Source organism: Nilaparvata lugens, chromosome 7, assembly GCF_014356525.2.
Source record: "Nilaparvata lugens isolate BPH chromosome 7, ASM1435652v1, whole genome shotgun sequence".
NCBI classification, from domain to species: Eukaryota; Metazoa; Arthropoda; class Insecta; order Hemiptera; family Delphacidae; genus Nilaparvata; species Nilaparvata lugens.
The window spans coordinates 46,253,720-46,275,243 of record NC_052510.1 but is presented as its reverse complement, the minus strand read 5'-3'; the positions used below and the strand labels follow the sequence as shown (position 1 = coordinate 46,275,243).

Genomic DNA, 21,524 nt, shown 5'->3' with positions numbered 1-21,524 from the left:
TATTTTTATAGTCATTAAAATTTGTTTTCATTTCTCTGCTCTGCACCGTTTTCTTGAAATGTAATTTTAATGGATAAATAAATGGACCCGAAAATGATTATAAAAATATTCTTTCGCAGTGCCCCAGGCATACTCTTGGCTCTCATTTTTGGCTTTTCAGCTTATCAGATCTCTCCGGACATTCAGTATATATTGTTCCTTGTTCAGCGGTTAAATGAGCTGCCTCACCCCATTATTCGCCGCTTTTTTGTCTGCGGGCAAAATTCATATAATCAGATAATATTTGAGAAGTCATATTAGTGTCCAACCTGAGTTTTAATCAATTCTTTGCTGAAGTTGTTCGCTTAGAAAAGAAAGCTGGTATCTACCGGTAATATAATTTTATTGCTTATTGTAAATGAATTTCTAATTTTAAAAGTTCACAATCGGGTATAATAGGTCGGAAAGCTGTGTCTATTATTTCAAATTGATAAAAGCTAGTAAATTTATTTTTGCCTATTATTCTGAAGGAAATGTCAGTTACAATGAATTCTTAAGGTGCGTACAGATATACGCGCCGCGGACATGAGCAATTCACTTTTAATCAGCTGACTATATCTGTATTTTTACAGAAACGGTAAGATACAGTTATAAAAAGCTTGGCATCAGCTGATTAAAAGTGAATTGCTCATGTTCGCGGCGCGTATATCTGTACGCACCTTTAAACTATCTTCATCAAATATTTATGAACGGTAGGATAAAAAAAAATAAAAAATTGAAAAATAAATTGAAATAAAAATTTTAAATTGAAAAATAGGATTTTCATGCACCAATAGTAAAACGGCAGTTAATAGGCGGCAACTGTAGGCCAATTCAAAAATATTTATATATATTTATATAAATGTACTAGATTTGTGTTAAAAATTTGTGTAATCTATGTTATCGATATGGCTCGAATGCAAAGAAATTATTAATCATATAATCTAAGCAATATTTTGGTATTTTTTGTAAGATCTATTTGAACTTAATGGCGGAGGACTAAGATATTTAAATTTTATGCTAATTTGAAAGTCGGAAAGAGGATCTGTAAAACTTGAAAAGGAAGAACCAGCACTCGCCAGCCAGATGCCACCATAAGAGGACCCCAAATATTTTAGAGCGAAGTACCTTATTAATAATTTTGTAAAAATTAAAGTTAAAGTAAATTATTAAATTTCTTAAAAGACTTCGTGATGCTATTGTGAAGCAGAAGTCATTTTTCATTTTAATTAAATTTATAACCCCTTGGAGGAGACGATTCCGGCTACCATATTCCCGGACCACATGGAGTTGGATCGACATCGGCGGCTTACAAGAAGATTTTCGACACGTGAGTGATTAAATTTGAATTTAGTGATGGGCGCCCTAGTGCTTCGAATTAATCTGATGATCAAAGCTAGCTCGCCGAAAGGGTTATTATAAATTGAGAAATTAATAAGAGTAATACTTGCGCAAGTAAAAATTAGTATTAAAGGTATTTAATTGAAAGAAAAATATATAGATCAATATTTTAGAAATTTCTATTTAATCAAAGAAGTACGAAATCTAGGCTATTAAAACATATGCATATAATATTTAATTTTTTGCAATACAATTTGCGATAATTTATCATAGTTCTAATTCACTAGATGAATGGCTCTACCTATTCCGTCAGGTGCCGAATCTTGCACCCTGAGATGAAAATTATATTCGATACAAATAAATCTACTAAATACTAGAGATTTTAATATATATATATATTTGGATTATTAGTGGCTAATTTATCAAGCTGATCTTAGAGCACATATTTTTGATTGAATTATCCAAGTCGACAAGTATTAGCAAGTGCATGTCGCAGCTACATGCAAAAGAATGCATATGATTTTAAGATAAAGGCACATGGTAATGATTCGTGCCATAAATCTAGAATATAAAGTTTAGCCTGTGATATTTTGCTGATATAAAATTATTGTTCTATTTTTATATTATATTTTTTATCGCTCTATATATATTTTTTGCCTCGATGATCTTTGCATTATTTGTGTAATATATGTATGAAACTTTCATGGTGTGCAATTTATTTTTTATTCCTCAACACTATAGTATAAGTATCATTTATATATATATATTTATTATTTATTGAATTACAAGAGTTATTGGAGAAGCCCATATCTAGGCCTATCAAGATTTTTTAAGACTGAATACTATTAGAAAACCACGACCTAATTATATTAAATCTCATGCTTTACCGACTGATGCCAAGCAGGAGGCTAATCGTTATTTAAATATAAAGAATAACGTGACACAAAGACATGTCGCCCAACGTGATAGGCCACGGATACGGCACAAAGACATGTCGTACCAACGTGGGACTGATGATGAGAGCCAAGCTCATTGAATAATTATTTGAAATTAGGTCAATAACCATATTGAAAATTATAGATAACTTATACGAGTTGTGAGGAAAACTGGCGAAGGGAAATTTGTATTACTTTTTGGGGAAACAAGAGCTTTAAATAGAGAGAAATTATATGTTTTAAAGAAAATTTTATATTATTAGTACTGTGAAAAATTACATGTTTATAGAGAGAGATTATATTTTATAAGCCTAAACTGCTATTACTTTCTAGTCAAAAATATATTAGGTGTTTAAGCCGGTTGGAAAATAAGTCGCAGCCTGTAAACTAGCCAAGAATAAATCAACAAAACATTGGGGGCGCTAGAACATTGTAAAAAACTTAAGTATAAATACCTTGTTGTAAGAGTATCCAAACACTTTACACATCACTGTTCACTGTAAGTCCCGGTTTGTGTCTTTTTTTTTTTTTTTTAAGCATTCTCGCTCATCATTCTTATCACTGTTTAATTAGCATTTATCATATTTGACATAATGAATCACACTCCCGCAAACTCTGAAGTTTCATATATGTACGGCGGTTGCACAGATCCCACTTTGTCGACTCCGAGCACATCAAACCCCACCACGGTAGATGCCAATACGCCACGAGAAAGGGAACCAGGAAGCGTCGGGTCGATAGTCTTCGATCCACCAGGTCTGCAACCTCTATCCTCCACTCGAATCGACGCCGCTGACACACCATTGAATCAACGGATAGTAGAGATCAACTTTGAAGGGGGCGAGGAGCAGCCTGCAGAACCCGCATCGCCGGAGGCCGAGTCACACCTGGGCAAACAAAGTATATTTTCAATCACAGAATTAGATCCGCTTCAAAAGGTAATAATGGAACAAACTAGTAGCACTTTCAACATTATGTTACAAAAAACAATGGATAGTATGATGCAGGAGATTAAAAAAGAGATTGCTACAGTAAAAGAGGAAAATAAACAAACAGTGGAACAGGGTATGAAAGAGACCACAGGCGCTATAAAATCAGTAGAACAACGGTTGGATAATATTGAAACTAAAGTAGAGAGTCATAGGGAAGAGTTAAAGGCAATGATAACCCTACAAAAAGAAAGTCAGGATAAAGTTACGGCAGGATTATCGGAAAGGTTGGATACGGTTACATGTGAACTCAATGAAAGGATAGATAACCTAACTACACAAATCACTACACCTATTCAGGATATAACAAATAACATTAAGGCCGATTGCCACCAAGAAATCCACAAACAAATTACCGTTGCCAATCAAAACTTAACAACTACAGTTGACAAAAATATTAACAATATTAAAGAAATACAAAACAAACAGATTAATATGTCCACAAAAATGAACCAACTGCAAGGTAGCATCAATCAAAACACTGAAACCTGTAAAGCTTTAAATGGAACTCTACTAATTCAAAAATCCACTCTGACTCAATTAAATCAAGAAATAAACGCAAATAAAATTACACATAATAGTCAATGGCAGATAACACAGGAAAAAATAATAGCATTGGAAAATCATATTCAACAACAACCTCAAGGAATTCAAACAGACAACCTCAACGTACATAGTATATTACAAGGACTAGGAAAATTTGATAACACTGATCGCCATTTGCAACCTCAACCATTCATTGATCAGATAAAATTAGTACAAACTCTTGCACCTACCTCTTGGAATTTTTGGCGTCTCCGTTTGACTAATTTATTGATTGGCGAACCCCTGATGTTTTTCGGAGTAGAGCCCATGAATTTACATCATTGGATGAGTTTGTCGCTGTCTTCCTGGAACAGTATTGGAGCAGAAGTAAACAGTTGGACGTGCTAGCGGACATCATATCATGCGATTTCAACCCTAACTTAGACGGTGCATGTACCACTTTCGTCACTGCCATACAGTTTAAAAATTCTCAATTGAGCGAGCCCATTAACGAATCGGCATTAGCAAGTATTATTTTAAAGAAGCTACCGTATCAAGTTAGAATGGCACTCGCCACACAACCCATTACTGATTGTAAGCAGCTGATTAATCATTTATATGGCATACAGTCTGCAATGGCAATATCAAACCACCGCTCAGACCAGAGATACGCATCAAATCAGCATAATTCAAAATTTAATCCGCATAACAGCCAAAATTATGAACCGGTATCATATGATCGCTACCGATCTGCTCCTCAATTTGAACGCCGCTATGAGCACAGGCAAAATGGTAATTGGAATAATGAAAAATTTCAAAATCGTACAACCAACCACTATGCCCAGCAGAGCAATCGTAGGAATCACTATGATGGCCGTGATCGATTAAACTCACATAATAATCACACACAAAACAGTTACAACAGAAATTATAAACCACCACCTCAACAAGTAAGTACAAATTATACACTAGCACATGCAATAGGTTTGAATCAACAAAAAACCCGGAACCCAACACCCAACGACCCGCCACCAGACATACAGAAAACTACAGCTAATAAACCAGGACTATATGATACCCCCGATATAACAAGCACAAGCTCAAATGAAACAAACCAAGAAAAGCAGGATATTTCAACGTCATACACCACATTCATAAATGATTTACCGGAGACTTTGTTACAAGAAACACAAGATAACCCACCACCAGACACACAGAAGCCAATACAAGACAGCCTACCACTAAAAACCGCCGCCAAACATGCAATTAAAAAATCCTGCAAACATCAATCCCTACTCAGCATCCTGTTCACTACCGAAGATCCCTCACCGCCGGAGAATACCAACAGCCACCAGGATCATGCTATAATCAAGGAGTTGGTGGATACAGAGCAAATTGAAAACGTATCAGATCCGCATCCGCATCATTCGACCCCACAGCAAACCAAGGACCCCATGGAAGACCGAGAGGACGGCATCCAGGACAAGAGGAGCGACCACCGTAAGGCCCGGAGACGGAGGCGCCCGAGGACACCCAGCCGACATCAGGACGAGGAGGACGGCATTCGGGAGAACATGCATCGCAAGGCCCGGAGGCGGAAGAAACGGAGGAACCGCGCGCGCCGATGGAAGCCGCATGCACGGTTCAAACGCCCGAGGAGGATACCGGACCGGGACCAGGTTGGAGAACAGACCACCGACGTCATGCATCCGCGGCACATACGTTTCAAGAGGGCAAACCAGCTATGTGACCGGCAAAATGGACGTAATAAATGGAATAAAAACGGAGCTACTACAAGGACAAATATGGATTCGTGCATGGGCAACAATAAAATGGATTACTTGTGGGAACTAATAAAGGATAAACGGTGGCTAATAAGATTGGAAGAATTAAAAAATAATATTAAGAAAGTGAAAGTACCTGGATATTATGCTATTGAAAAGATGATAAATGTTTGTATATGGTGTTTAATGTTTGTTATGATGGCTGTGATATTAATAAACGACTGTGTTGTAGATAGGATGGAAAATATTATATTGTTATTATTAAAAGAATCTATTATTGATGATTGGAAATTTAATATTATAAAAATGTTTATTGTTATAAGCCTAATGAGTTATAATGAGCCGAAATTAAGAATATTAGATGAAAATAATGAAAGGAAGGATGAGTTAAGAGTACAGATTGATTGGAAAAAGAATGGATTAAAAGGAATTATCATAAATGAAGCTTGGAATTATTTAAAGGAATACACCAGATACAAGGGCTTTAAATTCATGAAGATAAAATATCAATTAGGACAGCCTCACCAACGGATAGCAGATAACCTAGCCGGCCTAAATCATGTCAACAAACAGAATGCAAGAAGACGCAAGTAAATCACAACATTTCTACAAGCCATATCACAGAATTTGAAATAAATATGATAAGAAAATCAAGGAAAACATTATTATCAAACCGATTACTAACCTTCCTTAATAAATTTAATATTGGTATAGGACCTCGTGGCAACAATCCAATGTTTTAATTCCTTCCAGCCGTTAGAAGCCTGCAATAAGGAAAAGAACAATTTTTAAATATGTAATTAAATCATATACATCAGATAAAAAAGGACACAAGCGGGGATAATAAAATTAAAATTTGTTAATTACCTTTTTAAGAGAAAAAATTGAGCAGTTAGGTTAGTTATGAAAGTCGATAGCAAATTCTGATGTAACATGTAGCACTATGAATGTAGAACAGCGACCAGCTGACCAAAGCCACCCAAATCAAATGAATGTAATGTCTGTTGAACATATGTTTATAAAAAGAAGTACTGTACCCAAGGAGTTATTTATTATTGTTATTTATTATATTTATTAATGTCGATATATTTATTTATATGTTTTTATATTTATTACTTTTAATTATGCCACGTTTGTTACCTGAAAAGACTTAAAGTGAATACAAGCTACCAAAACCAAAGAGCCATTAGCAAAAGAAAGTATTGTACCTGATGTATAGAAAATTATTTATATTAAGACCTAAGAAATACTATAAGATATAAGCCCAGAAGTTTGTGAATCGAAATTATTGTCTAAAAGGAATCATTTATGAGAATTATGAAATGTGTGTAGTTAGGTTGGCGGCCCTGCAAGCGGCGAATTTAAAAATTACTATGTTTTAAGTGTTGTCAGGAGGAGTACGTTTAGAAGTTTATATTTATGATATTTTATGTGTGTTGAGGAGGAGAATTTGTTATTGTATTTGATAAAGGTATAAAGGAGATGCAGCAAATATGTCTGCGAACTGTGATAGAAGTATGAGAGTATAATTTATAAATAAAGTATAGTGTATATCGATGTATTGAAGGGTGGGTTTTCATTAAAAACATTGTGATTCTCAAATATTTTGAATTCAAACCCAGGGGCGCGTGTAACATATTAAATCTGGGTAGATAAAAAGCCCTAACAGAAATAGTAATAGGTCTAAAAATAAAGTAATTGGCTAATATCGCCAAGCAGATAATAACCAAGATTAGATAGCATCAGCTTGTTCTGGCTAAATGGTACAAGAACCTAAAAAGGATTTGAAGGAAGTTTATTGCTCATAAATAGATTATTATATAAAATATTTGAAGATTGAGGTTATGTAGATGTATTCACGGATCGGTGACCTAGAGATCGATCAAACCGAAGAACGTAGAATCTGACCAAAACCCCTTGGCAGAGCTTTATTGCAATCGGATGGTGTGCAATGTGAAAAAACACCTGTCCACGTGGCTAATTATTAGGTAGCATGGAATTAATATTAATGTATAGAATATTAACTAGCATGCAAAGAGCATAAATAAAAAACCAAATAAAAATAATTTAATGTATTCAGGAAATAAGAGTTACCAGGCGCATGAATACCGAATAAAATTTGCATGCACCAATAGTAAAACGGCAGTTAATAGGCGGCAACTGTAGGCCAATTCAAAAATATTTATATATATTTATATAAATGTACTAGATTTGTGTTAAAAATTTGTGTAATCTATGTTATCGATATGGCTCGAATGCAAAGAAATTATTAATCATATAATCTAAGCAATATTTTGGTATTTTTTGTAAGATCTATTTGAACTTAATGGCGGAGGACTAAGATATTTAAATTTTATGCTAATTTGAAAGTCGGAAAGAGGATCTGTAAAACTTGAAAAGGAAGAACCAGCACTCGCCAGCCAGATGCCACCATAAGAGGACCCCAAATATTTTAGAGCGAAGTACCTTATTAATAATTTTGTAAAAATTAAAGTTAAAGTAAATTATTAAATTTCTTAAAAGACTTCGTGATGCTATTGTGAAGCAGAAGTCATTTTTCATTTTAATTAAATTTATAACCCTTGGAGGAGACGATTCCGGCTACCATATTCCCGGACCACATGGAGTTGGATCGACATCGGCGGCTTACAAGAAGATTTTCGACACGTGAGTGATTAAATTTGAATTTAGTGATGGGCGCCCTAGTGCTTCGAATTAATCTGATGATCAAAGCTAGCTCGCCGAAAGGGTTATTATAAATTGAGAAATTAATAAGAGTAATACTTGCGCAAGTAAAAATTAGTATTAAAGGTATTTAATTGAAAGAAAAATATATAGATCAATATTTTAGAAATTTCTATTTAATCAAAGAAGTACGAAATCTAGGCTATTAAAACATATGCATATAATATTTAATTTTTTGCAATACAATTTGCGATAATTTATCATAGTTCTAATTCACTAGATGAATGGCTCTACCTATTCCGTCAGGTGCCGAATCTTGCACCCTGAGATAAAAATATATATTCGATACAAATAAATCTACTAATACTAGAGATTTTAATATATATATATATTTGGATTATTAGTGGCTAATTTATCAAGCTGATCTTAGAGCACATATTTTTGATTGAATTATCCAAGTCGACAAGTATTAGCAAGTGCATGTCGCAGCTACATGCAAAAGAATGCATATGATTTTAAGATAAAGGCACATGGTAATGATTCGTGCCATAAATCTAGAATATAAAGTTTAGCCTGTGATATTTTGCTGATATAAAATTATTGTTCTATTTTTTATATTATATTTTTTATCGCTCTATATATATTTTTTGCCTCGATTGATCTTTGCATTATTTGTGTAATATATGTATGAAACTTTCATGGTGTGCAATTTATTTTTTATTCCTCAACACTATAGTATAAGTATCATTTATATATATATATTTATTATTTATTGAATTACAAGAGTTATTGGAGAAGCCCATATCTAGGCCTATCAAGATTTTTTAAGACTGAATACTATTAGAAAACCACGACCTAATTATATTAAATCTCATGCTTTACCGACTGATGCCAAGCAGGAGGCTAATCGTTATTTAAATATAAAGAATAACGTGACAACTCTTGATTACTTTTTTCTATTGCTATTTGAAGGGATTAGTAAGAAGACAAAGAGTCTAGAGAATTAAGAGACTTGAGAGGGCGATAGCATCTGCGGTCTTCCTACAAGGATTCAACCTGAATGAATCTGTTATTTTTAGGAATGAGTCAGTTGAAAAAACGTCTACCACAGCCTCCTCAGAGAGTGACGTCAAGCCAAAGAGTAAAGCCACACCGAAACTTTTGAAGTGTACTCTCTAGATAAATCATCTTAGTCTCTTGGCTCTTTCTGTTGGAGTTTGAAATATCCGTCAATGCCAATGGTTGCCATTGAAATTCATCAATGATGTTTACGGACATTAGTTGAGCTGTGTCAGTGATGAATGGGAATGATTTTTCAGTAACATCCAAAAATAATTGGTTGGAAAGATGAGGCGAATACTTGTAATAATGTGACAGGTATGTTTTATGGTCACGTTTTCAGTCGTTAAAAAGTAGTGAATTTTTGTTACATATTATGAGGGTATAATGCTGGATGAACTGTTCTGTAGTAACTAATTTCATTTTTACAAGCTAATAAATTATTTCATAAAGTATTAGTTTTTTCATAATTTAAGAAAGCTAAAAGTCTTCTTTGTAATACCAAAGACAATATAAAAGTAAATAAAATAGAAATCTAGATACACTTTTTTAAAATATATTAGTCACATAAATTATTTTTAAAATTATTGAATTATTAAAAATTATTTAAAAAGGGTACTTGGATTTATATTTTTATTTATATTGAAGAGTAGCCCAAAAGAAAAAAGACAATATAAATAATATCTTCTGTAGAATAAAAAGGACCCAAAGTTCATATTTATGGACTATGGAAGATTATTATTATTGATTGAAGTATTGAAATTCAAATTAATTTTCTTCATGGAAGTTGCCTCTTACTAAATAAAAGAATCTGGAATTTGATAATGATAAATAATGCTTTGCTAATGAGGTATTTGATAGAAAATACTGACCATACTTCTTGAAACTCTACACACATTCGAGAAAAATTATAAAAATATATATTTTAAGTATTTGGTCTCTATATAACTGTCGCTAATCGACAATCACTAATAAATTCATGAATTAAAGCATGCGTGACTAACGATAATTATTTTTTCGGCTAATTTATGTTACTGTTGTAGGTAATGAAGTGCTGGCTTCATAAGTAAAAATTCGTTTTTAATTACTGCTCTCTGTACTTCTCCACTGCATGCAACTGACAGGAAATTGCCCAAACATTTCAACTTCCTTGTAGTACCTGAGAGATTTCTTCTCTCTCTGGATTCTGAATTTTTATGTTTTGTTTGTGTATGAACTCCAACTTTCACAATTTTTTGCCTCCTCACTCATTATTTCAGTATTCTTATTTTCAAAAAATAGCCCTAATATATTACACACTTTAGGGCTACTGAAAGTATTGAAACAACAGAATATATAAAAAAATAAATAGACGAATAAAGGATACTTCATATACTCAATTGTGTTTCAATATAGATCTCTAGTCACCAGATGGAGAAGTAATTTCCTAGGGTATTTTAATAAGGCTACTTGAATATTTAATTATAGAAAATAACTAATATCCTTGTAATATTAAAAAAATTAAACACGACTAGTTTTTACTTTTTTCATTATATTTTTCTAGGGATATTTCTTTTGGAATCCAGGTTGACTGTTTCGAACGTAGCATTCATTCATTTATTTACACAATAAGTAAATCATCAAAATAGGGAGAGGTAAAATAAGGCAACCTTGTGCTATTCCTCTTCCAAATTCAAGGTTAGTCTGAAATAGATCTTTTAGCTCCTCACTGCACAGAATTTTCAGTCCTTGAATATGTTCATTAATGTTGATATAAAAATTATGATTTCTTTTGATGTAAGTTTCCTTCTCTTAATAATGATAATGAAAAACCGAGAGTATACGGGCATATTCACCACACCACTTTTAATAAGAAATACCGTAACATTTTCAATTTGGTACAGCTCAGCTCCACTCTACCACTCTACCAGAGTCAAATAACATATGTATAATTGGACAAATAATCCAATTCAACGGTATATTTACTCTATGAATCTCCTTATACTATTGGGTTAGGTAAATTGGGCGATGAAATCTCCAGTATTGCGTTAGTTAGTAACCGTTAGTGGGATGGGAAGCTGTTGCCTTCATTTCTTGCTACTTTAATCGGGTAACTAAATGGAAGAGCAAGGTGACTTGATTTTTATTTTTCCCATTAGAAGTATGGCATGATCGTGATATGTCGAGTCGTTAGATTAAAAGAGCTGCGTAACGGTTGACACATTCTCAGACTCTGTACGCGTCTGACCCAAGGATAGTAGGCTATATAGGCATAAACTGAACTAAACCTATATGCTATCCTGGCGTTTGACCGAGTTTTGAGAAGGCCGTTATCTTTTACTTTGATCTGGCAGTTACTGCAGCGGCCGGACCACACCGCTCTCATCTGGTTGTGTCATTCGGGATATGAAATGTGTCGGACCAACTGTAATTATTATTGTGGTTAACTTGGTTCCTCTATGAGTGTATTGGTACATTGTTTTGCCGCAGGGTCTGGTGTTTCCAGATCACTACTTTCTTGTTTTGGTCTAGAATCTACGGAGAAGAAAAATGATCTAGAATCTTGTAGAAGCAAAAGAGAAGGAAGGGCTGTTCAAGGTTTCTCTTTTGTCAGAAAATCAGGACTTGAATGGGAAAGTGAAATGGTCAGATGATCCTGTTTCTTTTGAATTCAAAAAGATCGTATCCTTTTGAAATTTTATAGCTATTATACCTGGGGTTGTTTTAATTTTGTTCTCGGTGCTTTTCTTCCTTAGGCCGGCCACTCACGACAGGACAAGTGTGTCGAACATGACTGTGTGAACACACAAGTTTGACAGACAAGTTGTGTCATCGGCGAAATGCTTCGAACAAAATTTTTCGAGGTCAGGTTTTTGTGTCTTCAATCTTTTGTTGTTTATTATCTATTTGCTGCTCCATTTGAGTTTGAATTATTTTTGTATCATTATGTGTAATTTTCCAGTGGATTATCTATTGTTATTGGTTGCTTATTTAGAAGCTGCTGTCAAACGGTTGTTTTTTGTTCGTAGCCTTTCGCGTGAATATATTTTTCGTTCGAAGAGATGTGTATACACACATGTTCAACAAACTTGTCTTGTTGTTAGTGGACATCCTTATAAAAATCGCTGTGGACATCCAACCTTCTTATCCTTTTGAAATTTTTTACGGGAATTATAACTGAGGATGTTCTAATTTTATTCTTGGAGGTTAGTTTTCTCCTTTATACAAATCGGTGTAGATACAATTATTCTGATCAATGTTACAAGCAATGTACCTAGAATATATTCTAGGTTCATTGGCTTCAAGTATTGAATTGACTCTTGTGTTGACATAACTATCAGGTATGCTGAATAATTTTAACTTCGCAATGCTCGACAATTAGATAACCCGGACGTTCATCTAAATCCAATCAACGTTATTTGGTGCGGAAAATCAATCGATACTTGCTAAAATCAAACTGTAAACACTGATCACATAGTAATGGAACTTGAGAATTGGCGGCTTCTCCATTACCGGTCATGGCTAAATTATACGAGGACATAATAAATATACGAGGGCATGGTCACAGATGCATAGATGTACATTTATGATGGTCATAGATGTACTAGAGTGGATTTGTTGTTCACGCTCTAGTAAAGATAATTATATACCGATACTTAGCACCTGAATTAATTTGTAGTGAAGACGAAAATTGCTAGCAAATCCACGCTCGGGAGAGTTATTGGGGCAAACGGTTATTGGTGCAAACGGCTTGACCATCTGTGCAGGAAGAGGATGAGGATTCTCACACCTCCAACCGGTTTGGTAGAATTTAATCGTTACTATCCATTGATGACATTACTTTCTTCATTCACATCACTGATTTATCTCGATCAACTGTCGCTACCTGTGTTTGTATTGAAGCTGGTAGAGGTTATAGAGCTAGATAAACTAGTGGATAACATGGATAGATAGTGGATGATATGATTTGAGTATCTGATATGTCGCTTTCATGTCCTAATTCGTCTTCTATTTTAATTAAATATGATTCTCACCTCCACTTCAGATTTGAATATCTTATTAAGTTCTTATAATAAAAGTGGATGTTATGCGCTTACTTGTTCCTCATATCCTTTGATTGTTAATCAATAGAAAAATTTGAACAAGTTGATCAAAGAATATTTTGGACGCAAAATCACCTGTACCGTATTAAAAATATTATCATGGACTAGATAAACATTGAATCTGTGATATCATTGATTTGAAGATTTTCTCATATGTTCACTTTCCTTGATAAAAGAAAACGAATAGCGGAAAAAGATGGTAGAGTATTTCGGAAATGAACAAATCACTGCTGTGAAGTCTGATTTCAAAAGATCTGAAGACCATGTGATTTATAGACGATTATAACCTTAAATTTGCTGATTCAATTCAATATTTACGTTAGCTTTCATGTATCAATTTTAGAGATTTGTATCTGATTTGATACTTGTTCCAATTAACCTAAATATTGTAATATTTTATGGAATTTCAATACATCGGGCTTAGCACTGATCTGTCTTTATTGGTCAGTTGAAAGGTAAATAGCCTACAGATTAATCTTACCATTTGACTGTACATTTTCCATTAGGTATTGTAAAATTGTTCACTTTGATTATTTTTTTTAAATAGATAAGGGATGAACGTGAAAACAATTTCTAGTTAATCATTTTATATTTATCAAAATTTAAAGTAATGCATATACATATGTTGTATGTTGCTTTATCAAGTATTTAATCACTCAATAAATGTAACATAACCCTCCCAATCTTCTCTTTATTTTCTAAATGAACACAGTTCAATCACAAAAATCAACCGTCAACCATTATTTTAAATGAAAAAAAATATATATATACGAATAATTGAAATAATGATTAAATTATTTATCAATGATTAAATTAATACTTTCTAAATGAGTACAGTTCAATCACAAATGAAATCAAAACTATATTTTTTAATAACATGTTCTATTTGTGTTGTAGAACATGAATGAATCAGGGTTCTTGCCAGGTAGAGAAACGTTGATCTTGAAAAACATCCAGTTATTGTAATTCTCCCATGAGACTCAATCGTAATCCATAATATGATGTGTGCTATCCCCTGAGAATTAAATCCCATTCATCTAGTAAAAAATGCAGGAAATAGTAATGGGGTCTTACAGCGGGAGGTGACCCGCTCTCCAATTTCATACATAAATTGTTGTAACCTTATACGCTTCTATGATAGCTAATAAGCAGCATGTGGATTCAAATGAAGGATGTTTGCTTTGTACTTTGCCGGTTATCTTAAGAGTGGTGGGGTATTGGTTTTCTATAGGGTTCGCGTCCTTGATGGTCTGTCTACATCTGTTGAACCCCACATTCGGTTTGATAGTTTAATTGGTTTTGTAGTAGAAGTCAGTAATAGGGGTTTGTAGTATTTTTGTGATATACATGTCTACTCATTAAAATAAGAAGAGTAGAATAGCGATTGCTTTGTTGAAGATTTTCAAGTTATCAAAGGAGTAAAGCTGCGTTTACACCAAATTTATTAACAAAAAGTTTATTTGTCTGTCCTTATAGATTCTATTATATTGAACGGAATTTGACAAGCACATATGTTCATCATGTGTATGATAAGTTATGTTCAATCTAATAGGATCCATAAGGACGGAGAAATAAACATTTTGTTAATAACTTTGGTGTAAACGCAGCTTATTTGAAATACCAAATAATAAGTTTCCAACCAATACATTACTGTTCTCTCTCTGAACTCACTACTTATAATATTATTTGTCAATTAGTATTTATTAAATGTTAATGATTTTTGTAATATTTATTTCAATTATTTTATTGCAGAGTCCACAAGAAAACGAACTCTTGAACAGTCCTGAAAGTGATGAAGAACCGGTATTGAAGCACGCCCGACTCAGCGACCAATCTCTGGCCTGGTCCAACGATCCTCAGTGTGATGTGAGTAGTCTTCACTTAAATCTTACTTTGAAGAATCTGCAATTTGTAGTGAAATTGTAGCCACGTCTATAGTCAGAGGCCTGTCATCACACTACAATCCAGAAGATATTCATTATATCTTCGTAGAATTTTCTATATATCTCGGTATATTTTATTAGAACCACTGTGAAGAATCTGCGATTTTTATTAAGTGTGTAGTCAATATTGAAATTTTGTCAATAGTCAGAGAGCTGTCACTACACTACAATCCAGAAAATATTTTTATGATAAACGGTTATCAAGTTTTACCTTGATTAATTCCGAATTCTTATTACAATGATGTAGGCTACATATTGTATTATTATTAAATATGACTTATATTTTAAAATTTCGACTGAGTCATTGTCAATATTGTAGAACCGTTCCATAATAAAAAACACACATATGTTGTCAAATTCTACACAGTTTTATTCGGTATGTGTGTGTCAACTTGTATGAGTTGTCAACTTGAAAATGTGACCTTACTTACTTAGTTACTTACTTCTGGTATCCTCATCATGATCCTAGGAACGGAGAGTTGTCATCGGTTTATCCCCTCAGGGTTGTCTAGCAGGCATCTAGGGCGTCCTGCAATGTGGTTATCGAAGCCATGGTCGTGTACCGAATAAAACGGTGTAGAATTTGACAACATATATGTGTTTTTATTTAATTACTTATATTTTCATTTAATTAAAAATGAAAAAAATTATTTTCATTGTAAATGATGTATGCGATTTCAGTGCAAAACGTAATATCCAATGAAACTTTTGAATTTTGGCTGAAAGGATGCGGTCGGTTGGTATTGGCTGTGTTAGCGGAGTATCCAATGAAATAAGCTCTCTATCCATACTTAATAAGTTCATGTCTTGATGAACTTGAAAGAAATGTAATAGACAACTATCTGAATTCAAATTTTATTTAGAATTTCGGTTTTGAAGTTGTGAATTGAGAACTTGACCAGTCACAGTTGAATTCTATGCACGTCCATGAAATAGACCAACATGCAGTTCAAGTAACCAGACTTGATTTGCTGAATGGCGAATTAGAAAGTATTTGCATTAACTGAAAGTGAAATAATTTGAAACCGTGGAAAATCAAATTGTATGCTACACTTCCCAACGCACAAAGGCGCATTAGACGTTATTACAGTAATTTGTGGGTCTGACATGCTTGCCAGGTACAAATAACCAGAATAAAGGCGAGAAAGCAATTACTGGACTGCATTTACTTTGATTAAACTAATTTGTTATGTCGTTAGCCATGCACCAACGAACATGAAAATTGATAATGCTGCCACAAAATTACCGTTCCATTCGGATTTATTGTGGTATGACCTGATAATATATTTCTTTGAAAGATGAAGAAATGGTCAATTACTTACCTGCAAAAATTTTTTGATTGGAAATGAAGGCTTAAAGGAGGTAATAGTTTTGAGTTGTAACTCATTGGCTAATCCTTCTATCTGTGTGGATAGGTTTTGATTGGATATGGAGGTCTAAAAAAAGTGATGGTTTCGTATTACAAGTCATGTTCTTGATGTAATCGAACATTTCTTGTAAAACTTGAAAGAAATGCTCTGCTTGATCACTTTTGAGTCATAAACATTTGTTCTGTCGTCTTTGATAACAAATGAATTATCTAGACATTTTTGGATTATCCAAATTTATTGGTTGATATGAAATCATTGCATATAAATTAGAATCTGTAGAACTGTAATCCAATCTTTGAAGATGCTTGGTATCATAGAACAGAAAGAGAACAGTCTATTAAATTTGGAGGTATTTTTGGATGTAAATCCTTGTCATAATGTACAATATATTATGACTTCACTTCAATATACTTCATGATATACTCCACTTCAATATTAAAATTCAACTTACTATAATGTAAAGTCAATTTCATTGTAATATAATGACACTCACTGAAATCACCTCATCTGATAGTCATACACATGTCAACTTTGGAATACGTTTGTAAAAATAAGTTACAGTGGAACCTCGATATAGTACTTTCCTTTGTAGTACAATTTTTAGCAAACCCTTGAAAAGTGCTAACAGTGGAACCTTGGCAAAGTAGGCCTACACCCCGATTTATTACAGACCTCGTAATAGTGCATTTTTGAGCTGTCCGTTGAGATGTATTATATCTTGGTTCCACTATACTTGGAATTAATGTGAAATTCAATTCATATTCATATCGCATTCCTGTAAATAAATGAATTAATATTTGTTTCAGGATTTGGTCATCGATGAAACAATGATTTCGATGGACTGTTACACAGCCGATGAGATAATGGTCGGACCCCAGGTGAGCATGGAGTACAGACACCACAGCAACCCGGAAATCATGTCCGAGGTTGACATGTCACTGATTCCGAAATCGAGCAACTCGCAAAACGACGACACAGCGAACGAGTCGCCAAAGACTGAGCAACCCTCCAAGCTGCCCCGCAGGCAGAGTGTTCCACTCGAGAACATCTCGGCGAGGAGACAATTCCTTGATGAGACTTCAAGATTCAACCAGTAAGTTTTATCATCCGTTAATCGTTATGTTGTTCAGTGGGTGAATATAATCAAACGGATAAAACACTATCATTAATTAGTGAACCTTAATGAAATGAAATGATTTTAAAGTAGATGAGTTCTATAGACAGGTCTTTATACAGGGTGTTTACGAACTCCCTAACAATACTCTAGGACATTGTTCCTGGGTGAAAAACATAGATATCATATTTAAATTGCCCGGAAGACTTCAGTTACTCACACAGCGGCCATTTTGCTTTTTCCACTTATTATTTTTTCTAATTAATGGTTAAACATACGAAATTGAAACTTAACACAGTCATTTATAACAACTAGACAAAGCTACAAAAAAATTATTATAATTTTTCAAATTCATAAAACAAAATGGCGTCCATTCAAAATTTTGTTTCTTGAATAACTCAGAAACCGTTGGTTTTACAATGAAATTACAAAAATAACTTTTTTTAGTAAATTTAATTGCCTATTGATTGGTAACAGAGTTGTTGAGATCGGACTAATATCAACTGAGATATGGCAGCCTTAGTGATAGGTGACCACTGAAAGTTTGTTGCAGTGCAAACCAAAGCATGCTGATAGAGTCGCCTCAATGATGCAACAATCTCTATTCGCATTGCATGTTAATAGTAAGCGATTATAGGTCATTTCAAACAATAAAATAACGTTAAATAACCCTCTAAAGGTGGTTCACCAACCACTAAAGCTGCCATATCTCAGTTGATATTGGTCCAATCTTGAAATTTGGTACCAATCGATAGGCAATAAAATTTACTAAAAAAGTTATTCTTGTGAAGTTTTTGTAAAACCAACGGTTTCTGAGTAATTTAAAAAGCAAAATTTTAAGTGGCCGCCATTTTGTTTTATGAATTTGAAAAATTATCATAATTTTTTCTAGCTTTATGCAGTTGTTATAAATGACTGTGCAAAGTTTCAATTTTGTATGTTCAACCATTATTTGGGTAAAAATAAGTGGAAAAGCATAATGGCCGCTGTGTGAGTAACTGAAGACTTCCGGACAATTTAATTATGGTATTTAGATATATTTTTCACCCATGAACAATGCCCTAGAGTATTAGTAGGGAGTTCGTAAAAACCCTGTATAGTTTATTATGGAGAATGAATATTATGGGCGGCTAGGTAGTGGATAGGATTGTTCTTTGTTCGTATGATGCCCCAAGGAATCATTGAAATAATACTCACCTTTGATTATAAAATAATAATAGGCCTATAGTATGACCAATTCTATCTTGAATGAACGTTTGATGTGTACCTGAAATACTGGCAATCTATTACATGTAGATGGATGTGATAGAGGTCAAAGTTAATCCACTACTATCTGCTATTATTGGGTTTCTGGTATGAGATATCGGTTAGAATATATCCTTCATATCTCAATATGTATCTCAAATGAATAAATAAATATCTTTTTCCGATAAGCGTTTGTCAGAAAAGTACTTGTACACTTGTTCTCATACGTGCCTGCATGTATGCCTGGATCTGGAACTTGAATAATTGAGAAGAATTTTTCCATGAGATGATGCATAAGTTGTTTGACAAATCTGTTGAAACCTAAAGAATTATCGAATTGATAGTAAACTTAGAAGATTATAATGCTCCTGTCTTACCTATTCCAAGTCTCCTTGCTTCGTGATCGAGTAAAAGGGTTATTCTTGGAAATTCATATAATCCTTTTCGAATTGTAGATTTTTTCGTTTATTGTCAACGTACATATTCCACAAGTTTAGAATCAATATTCTTTTGTAATTGCTCCTCTCTAATCACGTATATTTATTTTTAATATAAATTATGATCAGATAGAGCTTATGAGTAACACCAAAGATTAAATTATGATCAGATAGAGCTTATGAGTAACACCAAAGATTAAATTATGATCAGATAGAGCTTATGAGTAACACCAAAGATTAAATTATGATCAGATAGAGCTTATGAGTAACACCAAAGATTAAATTATGATCAGATAGAGCTTATGAGTAACACCACAGATTGAATAAGTATGTATTTACTTCATTTATGGTAATACTTAGATATTGAGACATTACTCTTCTCTGTGCAATAGTAGAACGTTTCTTACCATCCTGTAATTTTTGAAAAAATGTGTCTAAAATGTTTCATAAAAAGAAATGATATATTTATTAAATCTCAGATCGGGCCGACGCGGCAATAACTGCGCTGTGCTCTACTTCAAACACCCGGACACCGATTCTGAACACGAGGCAGCCAAGGAGGCGGCAATGCTCCAAGGCGACGAGAAGGTGGCGACTGAGGAGGGCGGCAACGCCTCCTCTGGGGGCGGCAACCTGATGTCCTCTTCAGAGGAGGACGAGTGGACATACCGCTGTGGCGACGAGGCCGAGGCCAACACTTGTGCCAACCTCTCTTCCGAGGGAGGCGCTTCGCTCACTCGGTCCGATTCGCAGAGGTCGACGGCCACCGCTCATCACAACACGACACTGCCTCGTACCATAAGAAGGCTTGTCAACAAGGCTGAAGAACTTGTTCGTGAGGTAAATTAATCGATATCTAATCAACGAAATTCCACTCTTGCATTCTTTATTCTTTATTGCTTAATACAATAAGTGCATCATAAAAATGATGAGAGAAATGAGGAGAGAAAAAATAAGGTAACCTTGTGCTATTCCTCTCCCAAATTTAGATAAGGTTACAAATAGTCCGAAATAGGTTTATGGCTGTGCAAAGGCTAAGAATAAACTTTCTACTGGTGATATTTTTTAAACTTTTTCGATTTGTATATCATCAAGCTATCAAAGCGATCAAAATGAATTACCTTTTCAAAAATTGATATTCTCAAAAGATTTTTGTTTTATTCAACCAACAATACCATGAAAATATTTATCCTCTAAATCTCATGGATTTATCTCTTACTGAATTTAAAATGTTCTGTTCCAAAAATTTAAACTTTAAGCGCTCATATCTCAAAAAGTAATGATCGGAAAAAAATGTTTTCCTGAGAAAACTTTTTCATTCTGATAGCTCGATGAAAATCGATTCAAATCGAAAAACTTTGAAAAATATCACCAGTATAGAGTTTATTTTTAGCCTTTGCACAGCCTTAAGTCTTTTAGTTGTTCGCTTTACAACATTTTCAGTCTTTAATTAGTTTTACAAAGTAATTTTTAATATTTAGATCCATTAAAAGTAAAGTGGCTTAAACTTTCTAGAGCCCTGTTCACCTATTTTCGAAAACAAAAATTCTATCACTGAGCCAAGCAACAAGCTTCTTCATACGTAGGGAACAGCCTTCAGTCCTGCTGACTGAAAACCGATATCGACGTAGGTATGGTGAGCCTGAAAAAATGCTATTATTGGACTAAGGTTCCACAATAAGTTGCCTGAGAAATTGTCTTGAGCTGGGTTTTCGTTTGTGCGTAAATGCCATCGTTGACCACGACTGGGTGAGGATGTCAGATTGGGTAGATTTCAATTTGTCTAAATAACCTAAAAGATTATGTTCAATTATGTTTTAAAGGGGGAGGTTGAGTTTATAATTTTAAATGGCATTATGTTGATTATTAGAAATGTTTTGATTCTTGAATAATAAACACAAATAATGAAAATTTATTTGATGAGCTGTTTTAGCACACTTGGAATTTGGACAATATGAATGTCAACAATGCTTGTCGTCGTCGACTGCGGAAATTTA

At 33.8% G+C, this 21,524-nt stretch overlaps 1 protein-coding gene across 7 annotated transcripts in view; it reads left to right on the top strand.

Annotated features, from left to right (window-relative positions):
* LOC111043821 overlaps nt 1-21,524 on the top strand; it is a 519,687-nt gene that overhangs the window by 451,567 nt on the left and 46,596 nt on the right. For all 7 annotated transcript variants that reach the window (XM_039432910.1, XM_039432914.1, XM_039432915.1 and 4 more), the window contains 3 exons: nt 15,171-15,284; nt 17,538-17,824; nt 20,007-20,367. In XM_039432910.1, coding sequence (XP_039288844.1) covers nt 15,171-15,284; nt 17,538-17,824; nt 20,007-20,367 — 762 coding nt within the window. The remainder of the gene's footprint in view (nt 1-15,170; nt 15,285-17,537; nt 17,825-20,006; nt 20,368-21,524) is intronic.